This window comes from Haliotis cracherodii, unplaced genomic scaffold, assembly GCF_022045235.1.
Source record: "Haliotis cracherodii isolate W230 unplaced genomic scaffold, xgHalCrac1.p SCAF_27, whole genome shotgun sequence".
NCBI lineage: Eukaryota > Metazoa > Mollusca > Gastropoda > Lepetellida > Haliotidae > Haliotis > Haliotis cracherodii.
Window position 1 is genome coordinate 166,832 of NW_027266283.1, and position 20,513 is coordinate 187,344.

At 41.9% G+C, this 20,513-nt stretch overlaps 1 protein-coding gene across 1 annotated transcript; it reads left to right on the plus strand.

Moving 5' to 3' along the window:
- The first annotated feature begins 19,800 nt into the window (after window positions 1–19,800).
- On the plus strand, window positions 19,801–20,304 carry LOC139473112 (involucrin-like). Its single transcript, XM_071255634.1, has one exon. The coding sequence runs from the start codon at window positions 19,801–19,803 to the stop codon at window positions 20,302–20,304; it is 504 nt and encodes a 167-aa protein (XP_071111735.1).
- Window positions 20,305–20,513: the final 209 nt, after the last annotated feature.

Here is a 20,513-nt window from a genome sequence, read left to right on the forward strand (position 1 = left end):
AGGAGAAACATGTACTATGAGATAATTAATCTTCCCCTTTTCAAATGTATGAATCTGTAAACTATGTCCCTTGTCCAAAAAAGATTTGTGAGGCGGGAATTCTATGTCTTGAATTCAACCTTGCATCTGAGCTTCCCTGTATTGACTAAGCTCAGGGAACTGACCATGAATAGACTGTGGTTCTAAACTGAACACGAACAGGGCGTCGCCACACTGATATTCATTTCCTTCAATAGACCTGCCTTCATCTTCTCCCCAGGTATTGGTACATTCAAATAACCTTCAATGTCATCTGCCTCCACAGGATGAGCCGGGACACTAACACCATCCAGGTACAGTCCTACTGTTCTAATGTTGGATCCTTGGACGTTGAAAGGGTTTTTAGTATAGGAACTATTCACTTCCTCTCCACGCACAAATCAAACAACGAGGCGGGTGGGGCATTGGTCCAGAAACAGGTTATCATAGCTGTAAGATCAAGAATCAACGCATTGTTGATTTTCAGCTTACAAACTTTTGAGTGCACATATTTAGAATAATTGTGTTCTCTTTCCTACTAGCCTCACACATAAATGCAAATTTAGTTGGGATGGGGTGGGGGGGGGGGGGGGGGGGGGAGGGGGGGGGGATCTGTAGAGTTTGATACTGATATCGACGCAATTGACTGAGTGACAATTGAGATTAAACACAACTTCCAAAAGTGGACGAGGCACAGTTAGGGCCTCGCTTTGAGTGATGAAAGGTACTTGATTGATGAGACCATCATTACCTCTCCCCACTTTTATCAGTTGAATCGAACTGTCACCAGTATCTTTGTAAAACAACTGTGATTGGAGTTGACTAGTTTTGGCTTCATTACCGTATCCAAGCAAAGTTTGAATCAGGGCTTTGCGAGGATAACCTCCACTACTGGAACTAACCAGCTGTCCCCTGTAGGTACACTGATATTTGGGACAATAGAGATTGTAGAAACAGGTTAACTGGACCTATGGACTCCTTTGCGTCTAAAACACTTCCATCTCCATGAGTGACTCTCAGTTTGACATGGAAACGTGTACGTCTAAGATCTGTATAATCACTTCCACCGTTAGAGATGAGAAATTCCAACTGGCTCGAGTCAGTGATGACGGAAAGGGGGGCGCACATTCACGTAGTAGGGTTGCAATCTGCTCGTTTGATACGGAGGCATTTCGATAACGCCTCGGTAAAAACCTTCTCTGTTAAAACGGACATGTTTTATTTGATAAGTATATTCTATATTTCCTTCCGACTTCAGGGGAGTTCTTGAACTGAAGATATGGTCCTTCCGTCTTACTCTGACGATAGACTTAATAGTTGTGACGATGTTATCTCCAGCTTTTCGTTTGATAGCCTTGGTTCGTTTTTGTGAAGCAATGACCACATCTTGAGTTTATGTCGTCACTTCTATTTTAGGAGTACTACTTCTCATCTGATAACATGGGTATCATATATGTTCCTATGTGTCTTTTTCATGGAGGGTTGAATTGACTTTGATTCTCAAAATACTGGATAAACCTCTTGGGATCAGCAATGTATAGTTTTCGTTCCATTGTTGTTAGTCAAGGAAAGGATAGCGTCATGAGAGAAGTGTAACGTTCGTGTCCTCCTTGAGAAATGCGTGGTGAACCCCTGTGACACACTTAATGTAGATCTCTATATTACGGATATCTTTCACAATCAGAGGCATGTACCACAATGGGTTGAAACGATAGTTGGATGCACCCCTCAAGTCAATTCGTCACAGCAGCGGAATGAAACTTTCACCTACTTGAGAACTGTTGCACAGATTGCACAATATGTCAATGTTAGTATTGTCGATATCGTTCAGATCAACTTTACTATGGAATCTATATGGAGTGCTGTTAGGAAAATACGCTTTGGAATATGAATCGCTGAATACTATGTACTTATCCATTGTGATTGGTTTATATATTTTTTGAAACTATCTTTATGTTATGTACTTGACTTTTTTCCACCCATAAATCGAAACTAGGAGGCCACCCAGACCATCGAACTGAATTATACTCTCTTCCTTTTTCTCGCTTTTTCCTTAGCACCTTTTCATATTCTAAATCTAGGTTTACTTTTTGAAGCTTTTGTTCGTAAAAACATCCCTTTAAAAACTCTCCATGGAAATCTTGCAGTGAGTAAACCCTGACGTCGAGTTCGTGCTGCAACCTTACACAGCTCCTCGGTCCAATGTAAGTTGTGTTCCTTACTGAATGTTTTCTACAAATAACTTATTCTCACTAGATCCTCCACTTTAGAATGGAATTTGAGAAACTCCTTTTTCCTTTGAATCTTAGTTAGAGCAGGTTTCATGTACAAATGAGACTAAATTTTGAGTAGATTGGTTTTTGTTACGTCGGCTGGAGCCCATGTTTTGAAACTCCTACGTGTTGTGTGATAATAATTATGTACCTATTCTGATAATAATATAATTGTTCGTGTTATTATGTGTCAAGTATCTGGTCATGAGTGATCTCAGTGTGAGAATGATCCTTTCTGCCTCATTGGCTTTCAGGTCTTCCATCTTTTCATTATATTTTTGAAAACTTCCATCAAATTCTTTACCTTTGTTGACATTACTCCTTTTGGGTACTCGTCCTTCGCCAAGATAGTTTTCATCTCCTCTTACACTGTGTCGGGTTTTTTGTTCTTTAGGGGGGATACCCACAAATATCGAGGCGGTATGTCTATCACTATCAATAAACAACGTACCCCATTGTTTGCCCATGACTAGCAAGTGACATCGACTTGGTCACTGTCCCACATTTCGTCATAACACTTTCACTCGTACGCGTAGTCTGGGAAAACGATGTTTCTTTGGTTTATGTAGAGAGTAAGCATCCTTTAAAAAAAATCCTTCATTTTCTTTAAATCATAATCATCACCTCGTTTCTGTCAAACTGATCGAAACTTGGATCGTCCGTAATATGCTTCATCCTCCAGCAGTTTACTGTCACACTTTCTCACACTAGAAATGCAAATGATAAAGACTGTATCGAACCTATGCTTTATATTCTATGATAAACATACATAAGACAGTATAGTGTTAATAACTTTGATTTATTCAAATCGAGTTTGCAAGTAAAATAGTCTGACAACTAGATTCGTTACAAAATTTTTCCATTGCTCTGTAAGGAAGTCTGTACACTGATACTGACAAGACACTGAGAGATCACGTGATCTTCATTTGATTCTTGCCCAGCTGTATCAATATATATCTTGATGTCATTTCTTCTATTATTAAAGTAATCGCCTCCGTGGTCTAATGGTAGAGCATCCACCTGGAGAGCAGAAGGTCCGGGGTTTGATTCCCAGCCGTGTCATACCTAAAGACGTTAAAATATGGTACTTGTTGTTACCCTGTCTGGCGCTCGCCATTTAGGGGCTCAAACAAGGACTGGTCGGCTCGGAGTCAGTATAATGTGTCTGAGCGGGGTATTAATGTTAAACTGTGGCATGGTATCTCAGTGGGCTAGCACTATAAATCGGCATCAGTTCGGACGAGTACAACCAGCCACACACACACACATACACGTGCATGCAAGTTGCTATATAAGTGCAATAATCTTGAACGCGGCGTTAAACCCCATTTCACCTCACGTCACATCTATTGTTAAAGTGTTACATGTGTGAGGGGTTTCCATTCTATCGAACAAACACCCCAGACCAAGTCCAGCAGTAAGTCGTTTTGGTCAGCCGCACAGCATAACACACAGTTAACATATTCTCAAGGTTGGTATTTCGAGTTACCACATCGATTTCATGAACCATAATAGGGATGATCTTTTTCACAATAATCCCTTTACTGCTCCCAGTCGAGTCTGTGAATGAAGAGTTACCATGTTAAACGCAAGTGTCTCTATCTTTAACCCATTGACTTGAACGTTGAATAACTGTTTCTGTCAATCCTGTTTTAGCTCATATCACGTACTTCCATCTAAAGAAATTCATCTTCGACATGGTTTCTAAACACAAACTATAAACAGATATTGAAAAGTATTATATGTTATTTTCTCATATAGTACATTTTCTATCTTCATGTACACAACAACGTTTTTTAATAATTATTTTCTTTCTCACCCTTTTTAAACAGTCAGATCCGTTAATTCAAAACAGGATCTTTAGCAACTCCACAAGTACATCTTTATGGTTAGGATGTTGTTACTGATGTGAAACCCACGTAATGATTTTCCTTCTGTTATTTACTCACCTTCAAGCAGGGTATTTTCATCCGTCATTATCTTCATTACCACTCACGGTTGCAATGTATATACACCGCATAACTCCCAACGCTGTGATTTGCCTTCTTTTTTACTTAAGGTATATTCTTGCCACTGATGTTTGTGCCAGACCCATTCATTCCTATAGTAACTCTTACCTGCGGCAGGACAATCCCTTTGTTCTCACCATTACAGACAAAATCTACTACAAGCAATGAAGAACGAAGCGTGGTTCATTTCACAATTGCTCTATCATGGCGTCATTTCTGGAGATTCTAACATGCCCTCGCAACTTGATGACGTCGTAAATAGGACGACGTTATTGTTGAGAGGGAAGTTTTGTTTTGTTTTGTTTGTTTGTTTGTTGTTAAACCCCACACTCAGCATTATTACAGCTATATGACGGCGGGCTGTAAATAATCCAGTCTGGACCAGACAATCAACTGATTGATATCATGAGCATCGATCCACGCAATTGGGATACGATGACATGCATCAACCAAGTCAGTGAGCCTGACCACCCGATCCCGTTAGACGCCTCGTACGACGAGCATAGCCTCCTTTTACGGCAAGCATTGGTTTGCTGAAGACCTATTCTACCCAGGATCTTCACGGGTCTTGAGAGGGAAGTGTCTATTGAGTTGTCCCACATAGATGTAGCTAGACAGCGTAGTGAACGAACGATCGCATCCCCAAAAGTTGGAGAGATATGACAATCGGTACTGGAAGAAAAGGTGCAGATAATCGACCTGAAAGTTGTTAGAATACCAAACTTACTCCCCCTGTACATTAAAAAGAGCCGAGGTATTCAGGGAGTCATCATTACGGGTAAATGTTTGTAAAGCTTGTACAGTGTATTGACATCCTTAAAAAGGCTATACAAAATGTTGATGTCTCATATAACGTATGCGCCCCTCATGGTTTATTCTCCCTGTAGTGTTTTATTGTAAGATAAACCAATCCCATTCGTCGTTTATTTCTTAAATGTTAGATCAATTTTTCATGCATATATTGTCGACAGATACATGGCAATTCAGGATATATGAATAGAAAGAAAATGTTCCCCTGGTGTATCAATGTTGAAATGATATATTGTTGAACAGTTGATGTTACTGAAGAGCAGTAAGGGAAAACTTTATTTTACAAATCCTTTGTAAAAGGATCCATTCGTACAATCCGGTACAATCCAGTACACACAGCTGCTCACAGCTGCTATTCCTACTGTCATAACTCGTCAAAACATCAAGCTATCTGTACGGCAATTATGACGTCATTTGCTTGTCATGTCACAAATGATCCCGAACTCGCTTTTGATCACTCAAAGTCTTAGGGAGGTCACAAGTTAGATCTACTTGTTTAACACAAATATGTCACCGATAATATGCCTTGATAACTAGCCACACTAAATACATTTCAAGTGTCTGAATTTGGTCGTTGGAAAACCGAAGGTTCGTGTAAACCCGGTCTGTTTGTGTACATGATCGTTTATATATAATCCAGCTCGTCATCTCTGCATGACCCACGAGTAATAAACACTTGTTTGCAAGGGTCACGGAAGAAACCATGCGTAAAATGTGGAGATTTTACAGGCTCCTTCCACCTGAAAGCAGATCATCCCTTATTTTTCACTTCTCAAAAGTCGGCGTGACGATAGATTTTCCGTCTAAGACACTGCGTAGCCCGCATATCTCCAGGCCAGACACATGTGGTCGTACATGTGTTTTTTTGGTTTCACGCGTTATTACTATTCAGACTCATTGATATATTAGATGTCAGGGCTATATCACGCTCCATGTATACATCGGGGGCACGATTCGCTGTGCAGAGTTGCGTCCCTCGGGCATGCCAGAAACCTATGATTGTAGGTTCGAATCCCGCTTCGCCCCGATTATGTTTCTAGGTTTGTCAGGACCATACCCGTGCTAACTGTAGCTAACTGTTTAATTGAATTTAAGGTGCAAATATACATAAATATTAAATATTTCTTTGAATGACACATAGTATACAATTAACTGATGTCAGTACACAAAGAATAGCAACATATACAGTCCCAGCTATGCTTTCCATTAATGTAAACAGGGCAGTTTCTGCCCCAGTCCCTCCCCTAAATCCAAATTGAAAGGGGTGGGAGGGGCCTATAGATTTGATTGTCCACCCTTTAATTCTATTCAACAGGAGTCTTTCGAACAGTTTACTTAATGCAGGAATGAGGGTAATACCTCTGTTGTTAGAGGGGTCGTCTTTACATTTACCATGGCCTTTATGGATAGGTAAACTCTTTCCAACATTAAATCTTTTTGGTACTTACTCATGAGAAACAATTTCGTTATAGAATGTAACAAGGTTTTGAATAATAGATTTATCAGAGTATTTGATATGTTCATTAACTATGCCATCGGGCCCAGGCGACTTTCCGCTTTTTAGACGTTTTATAGTCGTCAATAGCTCATTAGATGTGAAAGGACATAACAGCTTGGAACTAACGTCACTGTCCCCTTGGTCATCACACGAATCGTTTTCAATCTGTTACATGTGAATGTAAACATAATCAGTAAAATCTGAGTTAAAATTTACATCATAATTTGGCATTGACGAATCCTTGAAATATTTTGAAAACAGATTACAAATTCCTTCCTGTGTATTATAGGACTTCTCATTATAATTATACACAAGCGTCTGGGTTTGTTCCTTCTTTCTTTTTTATCTCTTAGTTACTCTAAAGTTCTCTGCTGCCTCATATATTTCCTGAAACCTTTCGTCTTTCAGCTTTTGTCTGGAATGACGATGCTGCTTCCTGAAGATATGGTTTGCTCTTTTATACTCAGTGTAATATTCATCCTCTTTATCATGGGATATACCATAAAAGTTCCATTCATTACGGCGTTGTCGCATTGTACGATGCAACTTGTTTAAATTATCTTTTTTCCAGCATGGTTTTAAATGAGACTGGAATTATTAAGATGGTGTACTTAGTTTAGCTGCAGCATGTAACGATTGTAGGATGTAGCCGTGATAAATTTCAATGTATTCATGAGGAGGTGCGTACTGAGTCTCGTGAAACAGAGCACATTTAAAATAATTGTTTCATAGAGGAATAACATAAAGTCTACGTCATTAGCTTTACGCCAGTTAAGATGTTCACCGCCAATGTGGCGTGGTTGGGAATCAGTTCTCAACATAGGAATATTGGACAATGGTCAGATACTGAGTATTGAACTCCAGTATCTAATGTAAAACCAACAACGTTACTAACATGCTTGAGATGATTGAACACATAACCTATCATACTTCTTATAGTTTTACATTTGCTTGTAAACATGTGCTTTTACGAATAAATATGGCTATACCCCCCTGCGCCTCTTTGAAATGAGTGGATACGCTGACAGCTTACATAGTCATCATCCAAGTCATGGAGTAATAGTAGTTGTGTGCAGGACTACAGTACCGCTCCTGGCTTCTGATTGGTCGGTGGGGTCACGTGACCTCTGATGACGTCACTTCCGGTTTCGGTTTGCACGGGGCATGATCATGTTTTCTTCCACAAATCATGTCATCGGGTATGGTGATGTGATTGTAAACTTTGAGGTGTAGATTTCGTTCCACAAGGCGATCGTGTATTGTAACACACTATGACAGTCGTTCGTCTAGGTTACAGTCGGTGACTGGTGATCACCTTAGCGCTATGATCATGGTGTGGAATTCTAAAGGTGTTGTCTGAATTCTAAAGGTGAATCGACAGGCACAGACATAGATGTCGTGTAGGAATGCAGGAAGCACTCAGATGTCGATCTTGGTTGTTCTTTTGTTTGTTTTTTTCTCTGGAATGTGCATGGCGATTTCCATCCTACAGACAACATAACACTACTGTTTGTTCAACTTTTTTTTTTAATCCCCCGCTCACATGAACCAACACAACAAAACAAAAGTCACAGGATTAGTGGCGTCCCTGTGATTTTTGTGAACACGAGGGTGACCACGAGGGTATGAACGTCTGTACACTTTGAAAAAAGAAAGAAACTTTCTCTTCCGTGCTTCTTGGGACACTAAACGCCCGTTCCCTTGAGTGCCTTGGCCAAGTGGCAAGTGGGGGCTACTCCCATGACAAGTGGCTATGTAGAAATCACAGGTGACGCAAAAGCGCATCGTCTGTCAGGATTTGATACTGTGTACATTGACACCAACCTGGTCGAAAATCAAATTGTGGGCAATACGACGGCTCCCTTGCTGACCTACGTGCCTGTGTCAAAGAAGATGATGCAAGACAGTGTGGTGATTAAAAGCCCTCAGCACATTCACTACCTTGGACTGCGTCATGGTTCCTTTGATGGTATTAAACACTATATCATGGACGACACGGGGCGACCAGTGCCATTTCAAATGGGGAAAGCCATTGTGACACTTCACTTCAGACGTCGCTACTAACACAGAAGCGACATGCGTTGGCACACCCAGATTAATCGAGGACAGTTCGGTCAGCGTGGGAGTGGTATCAAAGTATACAAAGGACGATATCATCAACGTGGCAGTGGTCTCGGAGGTATCTTGAAGATGACGTTGCCTTTCCTTAAATCTGCTGGCACATCGGTGCTCAAGCTGGGTAAAAAGATCCTACCAGGGTTGATGAGTGATGTGGTTGCAGACAAACACAAATGGTCAGAGAGCCTGAAACATCGTGGAACAGCAGCCCTGATGGATGTCTTGAAGGAACGTGAGGAGCCGAGACCCTCTAAAAGACGTAAAGACGTAAAGCTGTACACCTCTTAAGACTGACAGTACACCCATTAAGACTGACAGTACACACCTTAAAACTGACTGAACAACCATGTAAGACTGACTGTACATACCTGTAAGCCTGACTGTACACACCTGTAAGGCTGACTGTACACCTCTGTAAGACTGGCTGTACACCCCCTTAAGAATGACTGTATTCCCCCTGTAATATTGACTATACAACCATGTAAGACTGACTGTACACTGACTGACTCTTTGTCTCTTGACTGATCCAATATGGTGTCGAACCGAGGGTAAAGGCTGAGTTGAAATGTCGTCTACGTTGTCTGCCTGTCTGTCATGTCGGTGCACACCAAAGTGAAGAATTTTTTTAATAAAAAATAGATAAAAGAGAAAGGCCATGCTTGAAGGATCATTTGCCTTGTAAGACGTGATGGAATCCACAAGGTGTTCAGACTGTGGGAAACAGTTCACTAGACATGATAATATGGAGAGACATAGGAGACGGTTCCATAAACCTCTGCAACCCCGACAGGAAAACACTTCTCTGGAAAGCTACTCTCCTCCACCAACAACGTCACTGCCACTGCCGTGTGTCAGTCAGCCCAAACACAGGATGACGTCACATGATGATGATGATGATGATGATGATGATGATCATGATGAAGAGGTCGTGAACTCACCTTTAACCCCACGCCATCCTTTTACGATGTTCATTGCGGGACCTACGGGATCAGGAAAAAGTTCCTTTGTGAAATCATGTATGGAGCAGATGCATTGCCCCGAGGTGTTTGATACGCCACCGCATCGCATCGTGTGTGTGTACAGTGAATGGCAACCGCTTCATCATGAGCTGGAAGAGATGACAGACCGCTTAGGGGTCGCTCTTGAGTTTGTGCAGAGCATGAAAAGAAGCGGATCGTGCCTTACCTGAAAAAGGGGTGACCCTGCATTGACTGGTCATCGATGATTTGCTGGGGAACAATACGAAAGAAGAAGAAACGGAAGTGCTGCGATGGTTCACCAAGAAAAGTCATCACCGAAACACATCCGTGCTGTACCTCACTCAGAACGTTTTTGCTCAATCACCCCAACATCGCACCATCAGTCTGAATGCTCACTACATGGTCCTCTTTAAAAATCCGAGAGATGCATCGCAGATCGACAGTCTGGCCCGCCAAGTGTTTCCAGGCAAAGTTCCTTTTCTGCGTGAAGCCTATGAAGACGCCACCCGAGAGCCTTACACTTACCTGTTCTTGGACTTGAAGCCCACCACGTTGCAAGACCATCGCGTACGCGCCCGCCTGTTTTCAAGATCTGAATTCCCCCTCGTGTATGTGCCGATCCTATGAGATGGAGAGACTTTCATAAAAGCAGGCGAACCCCCCAGACATTCCTTCAGTGGAACCACAGTCATCATGGGACAAAGACGGTCGATGAATGCTATGTCATCCTCCCGAGATGTCCCCGATACCGAGTGGGTATATGAAAAGGCGAGAGATGAAGCGAGAAAACGCACACTCTTTATGGACGACACACTCTTTATGGATGACACATGGCGACCGAGTGACATTCTGGAGGGACCTTTTCCTTCTTACACCTTGTGTCATCCTTCTCATCCTAACTATGATTCATTTCAAGAACGCCTGAGGTCTTTTCAAACGTGGCCTAAACAGATGACCCAGACCCCTTATGACATGGCCATGGCTGGCTATTTCTATCAAGGATGAGGTGATCGTGTTATCTGTTATTGCTGCGGTGTGACACTCTGCCAATGGGAAGCCAAAGACAAACCCTGGAAAGAACATCTAAAGCACGCCAAAGTCCCTGCGAATACTTGTGTGTGTTTTGTCCTGATTGAGAAGTGAACGAAAAATACAGACGTTTGGTGTCCCAAGAAGCACGGAAGACAAGAGTCGAGTGTCTTGTTCACCCCAAGTGACAAAGTGTTTTTGGTTTTTTTCAAAGTGTACAGACTTTCATACCCTCGTGGTCACCCTCGTGTTCACAAAAATCACAGGTACGCCACTAATCCTGTGACTTTTGTTTGTTGTGTTGGTTCATGTGAGCGGGGAATCTATAAAAAGAAGTTGAACAAACAGTAGTGTTATGTTGTCTGTAGGATGGAAATCGCCATGCACACCCCAGTGAAAAACAAACAAACAAAACAAAACAAGATCGACATCTGACCGCTTCCTGCATTCCTACACCACATCTATGTCTGTGCCTGTCGATTCACCTTTAGAATTCAGACAACACCTTTAGAATTCCACACCATGATCATAGCGCTAAGGTGATCACCAGTCACCGACTGTAACCTAGACGAACGACTGTCATAGTGTGTTACAATACACGATCGCCTTGTGGAACGAAATCTACACCTCAAAGTTTACAATCACATCACCATACCCGATGACATGATATGTGGAATGTTGTTGCAAGATCCTTCGCCGATATCATGTCAACCTAGCAACAAAGTGGCAGAGTCGTCGACTGTGTATGATAAGCTCGTCTCAGTGAGCTATCAACTCCACATGCCATCGCCACACACACACCAAAACAAAGAACCCGACTCCCTTCCCGCCTTCCTCCACCTCCTCCTCCTCCACCTCCTCCTTCCTCCTCCCTCCCTCCTTCCTTCCTCCTACCTCCTCCTCCTCTCCCCCTCCTCCTCCCTCCTCCTCCTCCCTTCCCCTCCGCCGCCGCCGCCGCTACCACCACTTCTATTTTTAGAACAAAAAAAAAGAAGATTTTAGACGTGCTTCTTTCAATGTTGATCTTTTCACCTTTTACGAGCGCTTCTCTGGGTTTTCCCCTCCTCCCCCGAAACGGGTGTGCCGCCCTCTTAAAGGTCCGCACGCCACCGGAAACGAATGTGCCGCCATCTTCGACGTGCGCACGCCATCGGAAACGGATGTGCCGCCATCTATCTTGGATGCGTGCGCCACCGGAAACGGATGGGCCGCCATCTTGGATGCACACGCAGGACCCATCATGCCCTGCGCAAACCGAAACCGGAAGTGACGTCATCAGAGGTCACGTGACCCAACCGACCAATCAGAAGCCAGAAGCGGTACTGTAGTCCTGCACACAACTACTAGTAATGATTCACGTGTGTCGTCTAGCCATTGTTCGGTAATTACCATAATCGCATCAAATTAACCCAAACATACAGATACACACATGAATAGTTATTGAAAGGTGAGGATTCTCCATTTTGTATCCCTTGTAATGAGAGAATCATCGTCAAGCATCTCCTGCTTGACTGCGTTGATTTTACCATCACAAGGGATAACTATTTCAAATCATCATCAATCAGGGATCTTTTTAATAATTTAGTTCTCATTTAATTATTGTCATTTTAAAGGCAATTGAAGAGACATTATCCGTCGTTAACATTGCGAAAAGATGTGGCATTTTGATACTAATAAATGTTCCTGTACCACCTTTTTCCCTTCCAACAGCACATTCAGTTTCAGTCTTAAGCTACTTTCATGACGGGTGCAAGTGTGACAGCTGAAATATACATGCATACATACACAAGTAGCCACTACAGTTACATGGGAAGATCATTCTGCATGTATACATGTATACATACACAAGTAGTCACTACAGTTACATGGGAAGATCTGTTTGCATGTATACATGTATACATACATAAGTAGTCACTACAGTTACATGGGAAGATCTGTTTGCATGTATACATGTATACATACATAGGTAGTCACTACAATTACTTTGAAAGATAAGTTTGCATGTATTCATGTATACATACATAAGTATTCACTTCAGTTACATGGGAAGATCAGTTTGCATGTATACATGCGCATGTAGTCACTACAGTTACATGGAAAGATCAGTTTGCATGTATACATGTATACATACATAAGTAGTAACTACAGTTACATGGGAAGATCAGTTTGCGTGTATACATGTAGACATGCATAAGTAGTCACTACAGTTACATGGGAAGATCAGTTTGCATGTATACATACACAAGTAGTCACTACAGTGACATGGGAAGATCAGTTTGCATGTATACATGTATACATACATAAGTAGTAGCTACAGTTACATGGGAAGATCAGTTTGCATGTATACATGTATACATACATAAGTAGTCACTACAGTTACATGGGAAGATCAGTTTGCATGTATTCATGTATACATAAGTAGTAACTACAGTTACATGGGAAGATCAGTTTGCATGCATACATAAGCAGGTTGGTTGGTTGGTTGGTTGTTTAACGCCGCACTCAGCAATATTCCAGCTATATGACGGCGGTCTGTAAATAATCGAGTCTGGACCAGACAATCCAGTGATTAATATCATGAGCATCGATCAACGCAATTGGGATCAATGACATGCATCAACCAAGTCAGCGAGCCTGACCACCCAATCCCGTTAGTCGTCTTTTACGACAAGCATAGCCACCTTTTACGGCAAGCATGGGTTGATGAAGACCTATTCTACCCCGGAATCTTTACGGGTCACATACGCAGGTAGTCACTACTGTTACATCGGAAGATGAGTTTGTATGTATACATGTATTTTTACATAAGTAGTCACTTCAGTTACATGGGAATATCAGGTTGTATGTATACATGTATACAGTGAAAGGGCCTATGAGGGCCATGTGTTTTTCCCCAGGAAATTGTAGTTGTGATGGGGCCACTGAGGCTATTTGGAAATGTGAAAGGGGCTTTGAGGGACTTGTGTATAAGTGATGGAGACTTGTAGGCCTATTGAAATTGGTTGTAGGGTATGCTGTGCTATTGCCAGAGGCATGTTGAGCCTTTTTCTGTTCACCCGAGGGACCCTCAGGGCTATTTTTGGAACATTTCAGGGCCACTTCGGGCCACATTTAGTAATTCACAGAGACACTGATGATGATTTTGTATCGGTTTCAAAGGTATTCAGGGCCAAGTGTTGCAGTGGCGGGGTCACTTTTGGGACATTTTGTTTTTTTAGGGCTCCTCAGGAAAATGTGTGGTAAACTCTTTGACCCTGATGTTCAGTTCAATGGTCCTCAATTGAGCCCCGGAACATCCTCGATCTCTTCAGATTCTGGTGTTTGTTGCAACGATGTGGCAATTTCACGTGTCTGATTTGAGGGAGAGTATGCTGCAATAAGATCGTCTTTGGAAAACATTCTCTCGATAAGTTTTGTAGGTAGGGAATTGGAATGAGGTCCAACTTTGGCATCAGTACCAAACAAGGCTTTGTATTGTGATTGTTTGATACTATAACGGTGTCTGCTGTTTATTTAAATTGTACAAAACGCATTCCCAAAAGCCAGTCTGTTGAATCACAATCTCATGAAAATACAGATCTGCGATCTCCGCCAAATATAAATCTGAGGACATTCCATTACGGGTCACACCAGAACGACCTGTCATCCGACCAATGAGAACATCGCTTATCAGATCAGGAACGTGAAGTCGGAATGTGTTTTCTAATGGTAGTAATCTCGAAAAGGCTAACACAAGGTATTCCTAACTGCAGCCACGGCCTGTACGACTGATTCCGTCAAAATCATCGTCTGTCTCTCGCTTCAATGGGAGACACATTTGAACGGAAGAGACGTTGCAAAGCACGTGTGATGTACTGCCAGTCCCATTTTCCAGACAATATGTACATTGCTTGCGTGAATCAGTCAATATGTATTGAGTGAAATTTTCAGTCAATATACATATTGCTTGATTATTGACATTGACTGTAACATATATACCAGCTCACACTGTGATTCTTACTCCCCCAGTCAGAATGCCAGCTCACACTATAATGATTCCTCCCTTACTGGATATACCAGTCCACATTAAGATGCTTCCCTCAAACTGGATATACCAGCTCACACTGTGATTCATACTCCCCCAGTCAGAATGCCAGCTCACACTATAATGATTCCTCCCTTACTGGATATACCAGTCCACATTAAGATGCTTCCCTCAAACTGGATATACCAGCTCACACTGTGATTCATACTCCCCCAGTCAGAATGCCAGTTCGAACTATAATGATTCTTCCCTTACTGGATATACCAGTCCACATTATGATGCTTCCCTGCAATTAGATATGCCAGCCAAAACAATGACGCTTCTTCCGTGATTGGAAATACCATCCCACACGATTGATTGTGAAGTTTGTGTAACATATTAAGCCCTAAAATCGGGGTACAGCTGCCCAGGCTCCACACATCACTATGTTTACGTTTCTCCCTTGTGAAGCGACCTGCTCCAGCGATAAAACAAAAACTAGTCGGCTCGGTTTCAAGTATATTGTGCACACAGGATTAAATAAAAGAAAACTACAGTGTGATTAGATTTAACACTTTTAATTTCTTGATGGAGAATTTTGGCGAGTGCAGCTGGTGGATGCCGCTGGGAAAGATATTTTATATGCGCCTCTTGTTACGACAATTTCAGATACTGGTGGTGTGTGTGTGTGTAGTGAGTGAGTGAGTATGGTTTTACGCCGCTTTTAGGAATATTCCAGCAATATCACGGCGGGGGACGTGTGTGTGTAGAAGTGTGTGTGTAGAAGTGAGGACCGGTCTCAGATGCCGGCCTTTCTAGGATTGCGTCCCATACTCGCATTCCGTAATTCACCCTGATTCACCTCCCTAATAATCCGTACAAAGCGACATATATTGCTGGGTCCAGCACATACTCCACCAAATTTCTGCCTCAAAGATTAACCATAATCCGAAACACAATCAAGAAAGGACTTTATTCACAGGATTGTCTGGTCCAGATTCGATTATTTACAGACCGCCGTCATATAGCTGGAATATCAATGAGTGCAGCGTTAAACTACAAACAAACAAACAACTATAAGGTCTTTTCTGAGCAAATCTTCATTTTTTCACATACAAATTCGTGGTGATTAAGCACTGATTTGTTGTTTTTCACTTCAGTTGACAAAGGCGTGTAATAAAAGGGTAATTTACAACCATGCTTGATAGTATCCTGCACAAAGACAGTCGATCCTATTTCCTTCCAGTTGCCTCAAAGTCTCAAACGTCCTCTAACTCTGATTTCAGCATCACCCTGAACGTATTCGTAGAAATTATCAGTGAATTCAATAGCCACAGGAAAACTAAAGCGGGGAACAATCGCTGTAGGCTTCCTATACGGAGAAAACCTGTTTTCTTAACAGCTCTGGCTTCAGCTCGGAACATCCTTCTTTGATCGTCGGAATTGTAGCCAGCTCATTGCTCTTATGCTGACACACTGTTTCCCACGCAGCTTCTGACGCATGTGCTTGTTTGATGTGCTTATTTCTTCTTTCAGTGCGTGAACTCCAAGTTGCGATTAGCTTGTGAAAATACTTCTCTTTTCCATAGTCAAAAGTAAATTTAATTCACTTCAAATTGTTCATAGAGTCAGCATTGAAGTTATACTGTATTTTATGGCCGTCACGTTTCACGAAATTTTTCTCAGATATAATTTTCTGATGATCCAAATATTTGTTTGTTTGTTTGTTGTTAAACGCCGCAGTCAGCAATATTCCAGCCATATGACGGTGGTCTGTAAAGAATCGAGTCTGGACCAGACAATTCAGTGATTAATATCATGAGCATCGATCCACGAAATTGGGATACGATGACATGCATCAACCAAGCCAGCGAGTCTGACCACCCGATCCCGAAAGTCGCTTCTTACGACAAGCAAAGTCGTCTTTTACGGCAAGCATGGGTTGCTGAAGACCTATTCTACCCCGTATCCAGTGATATAGTTTCAGTGAAGTCCTATTCAAACTATCATGCAAACCTGCGAATTTAGCATCCATTGCAATGCCAATGTCTTCTTTTGATACCAACTGTGGTAAAATGCTGATCTGAGGCGGAATGGCCATGGTTCAATGAACAGGTGCACGTGCTCTATACGGGAATAAAATTGCCTGCTTTGTGGCTAGACCGAAGGCGAGAATGAACTATACGCGCTAGGACGTCACTCACACAAGCGCCTTCCATGCATGAGTTACTCCCCTTTGTATCTGGTTTGTATGTGTAACCGCCTCGTTCTTACCTTGCCGATACCCTCCTGCCGAGGTCTTACTTTCCCGACCATAACCGAGGCGGAGTGCTTTATCCAACTTACAAACCGTAAACACAGCGTTAATAACATGTTTTCAGTAATTCGCTACGGTATTAGGCTTCGTTTAACGGTATTTAGGGGTACAACGAGGAATGGGCGATTTCTCGTCCGCACCGTTAGTCACGTGACTTTTTGCACGAGCTTTTCGTGGGCACTACCTCGTGGCACATTCACACTGAATGCAGTAGCCAAGCCACAAAACTCTCACCAGCACAGTAAAACGCATGTGTGCAGCGGGGGGAATTGAAGGGCGGAAGACGAGGGCGGAAGACGAGTCATTCCTTAAGAGCCACATCAGCAACGCGCCTTTGTCATGCTTGGACAAACAGGTAAGTGTTACATAATGACGAGACTTAAATGTTTTTGTGTGTAATCAGATTGTATTGCTTACTAAGGGTTGTCAGAACACCAACACCAGTTTATGAAATTCAGTCCTATTTTATCAAAACCATAATTCTTAAAATCGCCGAAACACACCGTTTTGTTTTGTCTGAAGGTTGAATGTAACGGTTTGCAGGCAGTTACTTAGTCCAGAAGAACAGTACCCAATGTGATGATTTGTGTGTACAATGATGTCCTCGAGAAACTGGTTGACATGAGGTTTCACTTTTGTTCGGCTATATACCAGCCTTTCAACACACGTCTCACTACATCAGTTATGACCAGTTGTTAACAGTTTAACAGGTGATGCCTCCTAACGAATCGTTTTGTATGCCTGTGATCTGACAAGTTAGCACTGGTGGAAAATAATATTCGATTACAAATATTAGTGTAAAATGCTAAAATAAATTTGTTAGTATTCCACTTCTGTGAATTAAAAACAAATATGGTATAGTTTTAGTTTGAAAAAATGCAGTATTACCATTGTTTACACTTTAATAACATTTACTTTTAGGACATCACAGCCAAGCTGTAAGAATTTACAAACGTTCCTCGGCATCTGAACCATCTGAAGCATCTGAACCATCTGATCCTGAGATAACTGAAGCATCTGATCCTGTCAAAATCCCTGTCTTTACATAACTTACATATATTGATTTGACCCTATCCATATAAACTTGGTATTTTGAGTATTTACTTTTACTCCAGTAAAAATATTAATCTTCTCATTGCATACAGAGGCTTCTTCGGATCTATCTAACCTTAAAGTTGTATTATCTGCAAATTGTGCAAGCAGAGATTCAATATTACCAATCGGTATACCTTTAATTATTTCATTATTGCAAGCATTTTTGCGCAAAGAATAAAGATATATGGTAATATTGCATCCCTCTGGCGACAACCACTTGTAACCTTAAAAAAGGGACTAGCCTATCCATTTACCAAAAGACTTGATCCAATATTTTTTAGGTTATTGATAATGTTCCATTTCTATATGCATTATCTAGAGCATTTATAAAATATCTATGAAGATCCAAACTAAAGGAATTTTCATTTGCTCTTAAGACATCTGGGCCAGGTTTTTTTCTTCAGTTTTCTTAATGCTTCAATTGCCCCATCATAAGTCAATTCTCCCTAAAGAGAAAAAAACATATCATCTTGTCTTGGCACATGAATATGATTTCTCAAAACCAGTTTGTGCTTTTTCACCTTGTTCTACCCAATAAATAAAAAAAAGAATGTTTGGGGGGTTAAATAGAATGCATTAGAAAATTGAAATTGTTTTCTCTTCTAATACACCTATAGCAGATTTTGCCTGTAGTTTACGATACAGCTCATTTTCACATAATGACCCTAGGGCAGGTCTTCCGGTAAGAAAACCTCAGGTGTAGGTTTTACTTTTCAAAAGTAAACCTTGTTGACAGGTTTTACTTTTGAAAAGTAAAACCTGCTCAGTAGTCAAGTTTTACTTTCTAGGAAGTAAAACATCGGATAATGTAAAACCAGAAAGAACCACAACACGGAACGTTCTGTTTATTCAGTGAAAATTCAGAATTACTGACTAATGCCGATCTGCGTCCTTGGTTTCCTTTGATTCACCATGGCCACCTTGTTTGGGTCCGACAGTTTCAGTCTTTGCCTCATCCTCGTTCTCCGAAGATCTTACCACCGTGCAGGAAGCAGTTTGATGCTTCAGTTGTCACTGGATCATAGGGTTCAGATGCTTCACTTGTCTCAGGATCAGAAGGTTCAGATGCTTCACTTGTCACTGCATCAGATGGTTCAAATGCTTCAGTTGTCACTGGATCAGATGGTTCAGATGCTTCAGATGCGTCAGTTGTCTGAGGATCAGACGGTTCAGATGCTTCAGTTGTCACTGGATCAGATGGCTCAGATGCTTCAGTTGTCTCAGGATCAGATGTTCAGATGCTTCACTTGTCACTGGATCAGATGGTTCAGATGCTTCAGTTGTCTGAGAATCAGATGGTTCAGATGCTTCAGTTGTCACTGGATCAGATGGCTCAGATGCTTCAGTTGTCTCAGGATCAGATGTTCAGATGCTTCACTTGTCACTGGATCAGATGGTTCAGATGCTTCAGTTGTCACTGGATTAGATGGTTCAGATGCTTCAGTTGTCACTGGATCAGATGGCTCAGATGCTTCAGTTGTCTCAGGATCAGAAGGTTCAGATGCTTCAGCTGTCACTGGATCAGATGGATCAGATGGATCAGGTGCTTCAGATGCTTCAGTTGTCTGAGGATCAGATGGTTCAGATGCTTTAGTTGTCACTGGATCAGATGGCTCAGATGCTTCAGTTGTCTCAGGATCAGATGTTCAGATGCTTCACTTGTCACTGGATCAGATGCTTCAGACGCTTCAGTTGTCTGAGGATCAGATGGTTCAGATGCTTCAGTTGTCACTGGAACAGATGGTTCAGATGCTTCAGATGCTTCAGTTGTCTCAGGATCAGACGGTTCAGATGCTTCACTTGTCACTGGATCAGATGGTTCAAATGCTTCAGTTGTCACTGGATCAGATGGTTCAGATGCTTCAGATGCTTCAGTTGTCACTGGATCAGATGGCTCAGATGCTTCAGTTGTCCGAGGATCAGAAGGTTCAGATGTTTCACTTGTCACTGGATCAGATGCTTCAGATGCTTCAGTTGTCACTGGATCAGATGGATCAGATGCTTCAGATGCTTCAGTTGTCTGAGGATCAGATGGATCAGATGCTTCAGTTGTCACTGGATCAGATGGCTCAGATGCTTCAGTTGTCTCAGGATCAGATGTTCAGATGCTTCAGTTGTCTCAGGATCAGATGGTTCAGATGTCTGAGCCCCTAGCATCAGGTAAATGGCAAGTTCAAATGTTACTTTTCCTACCCCCTTGGAGATCAGGGGACGAAGGATTCAGAGCTTGATGAAATGGTCTAGGTAAAACCATCATCCACTACCCTGACATGGACTGTATGTCGATGAAACTTACTTGTCCCCAAAAAGAGAACTCACTTGTCAAGTCCTTTTGGTCATGGGTCGCGTTTGCTTCTTTTGGC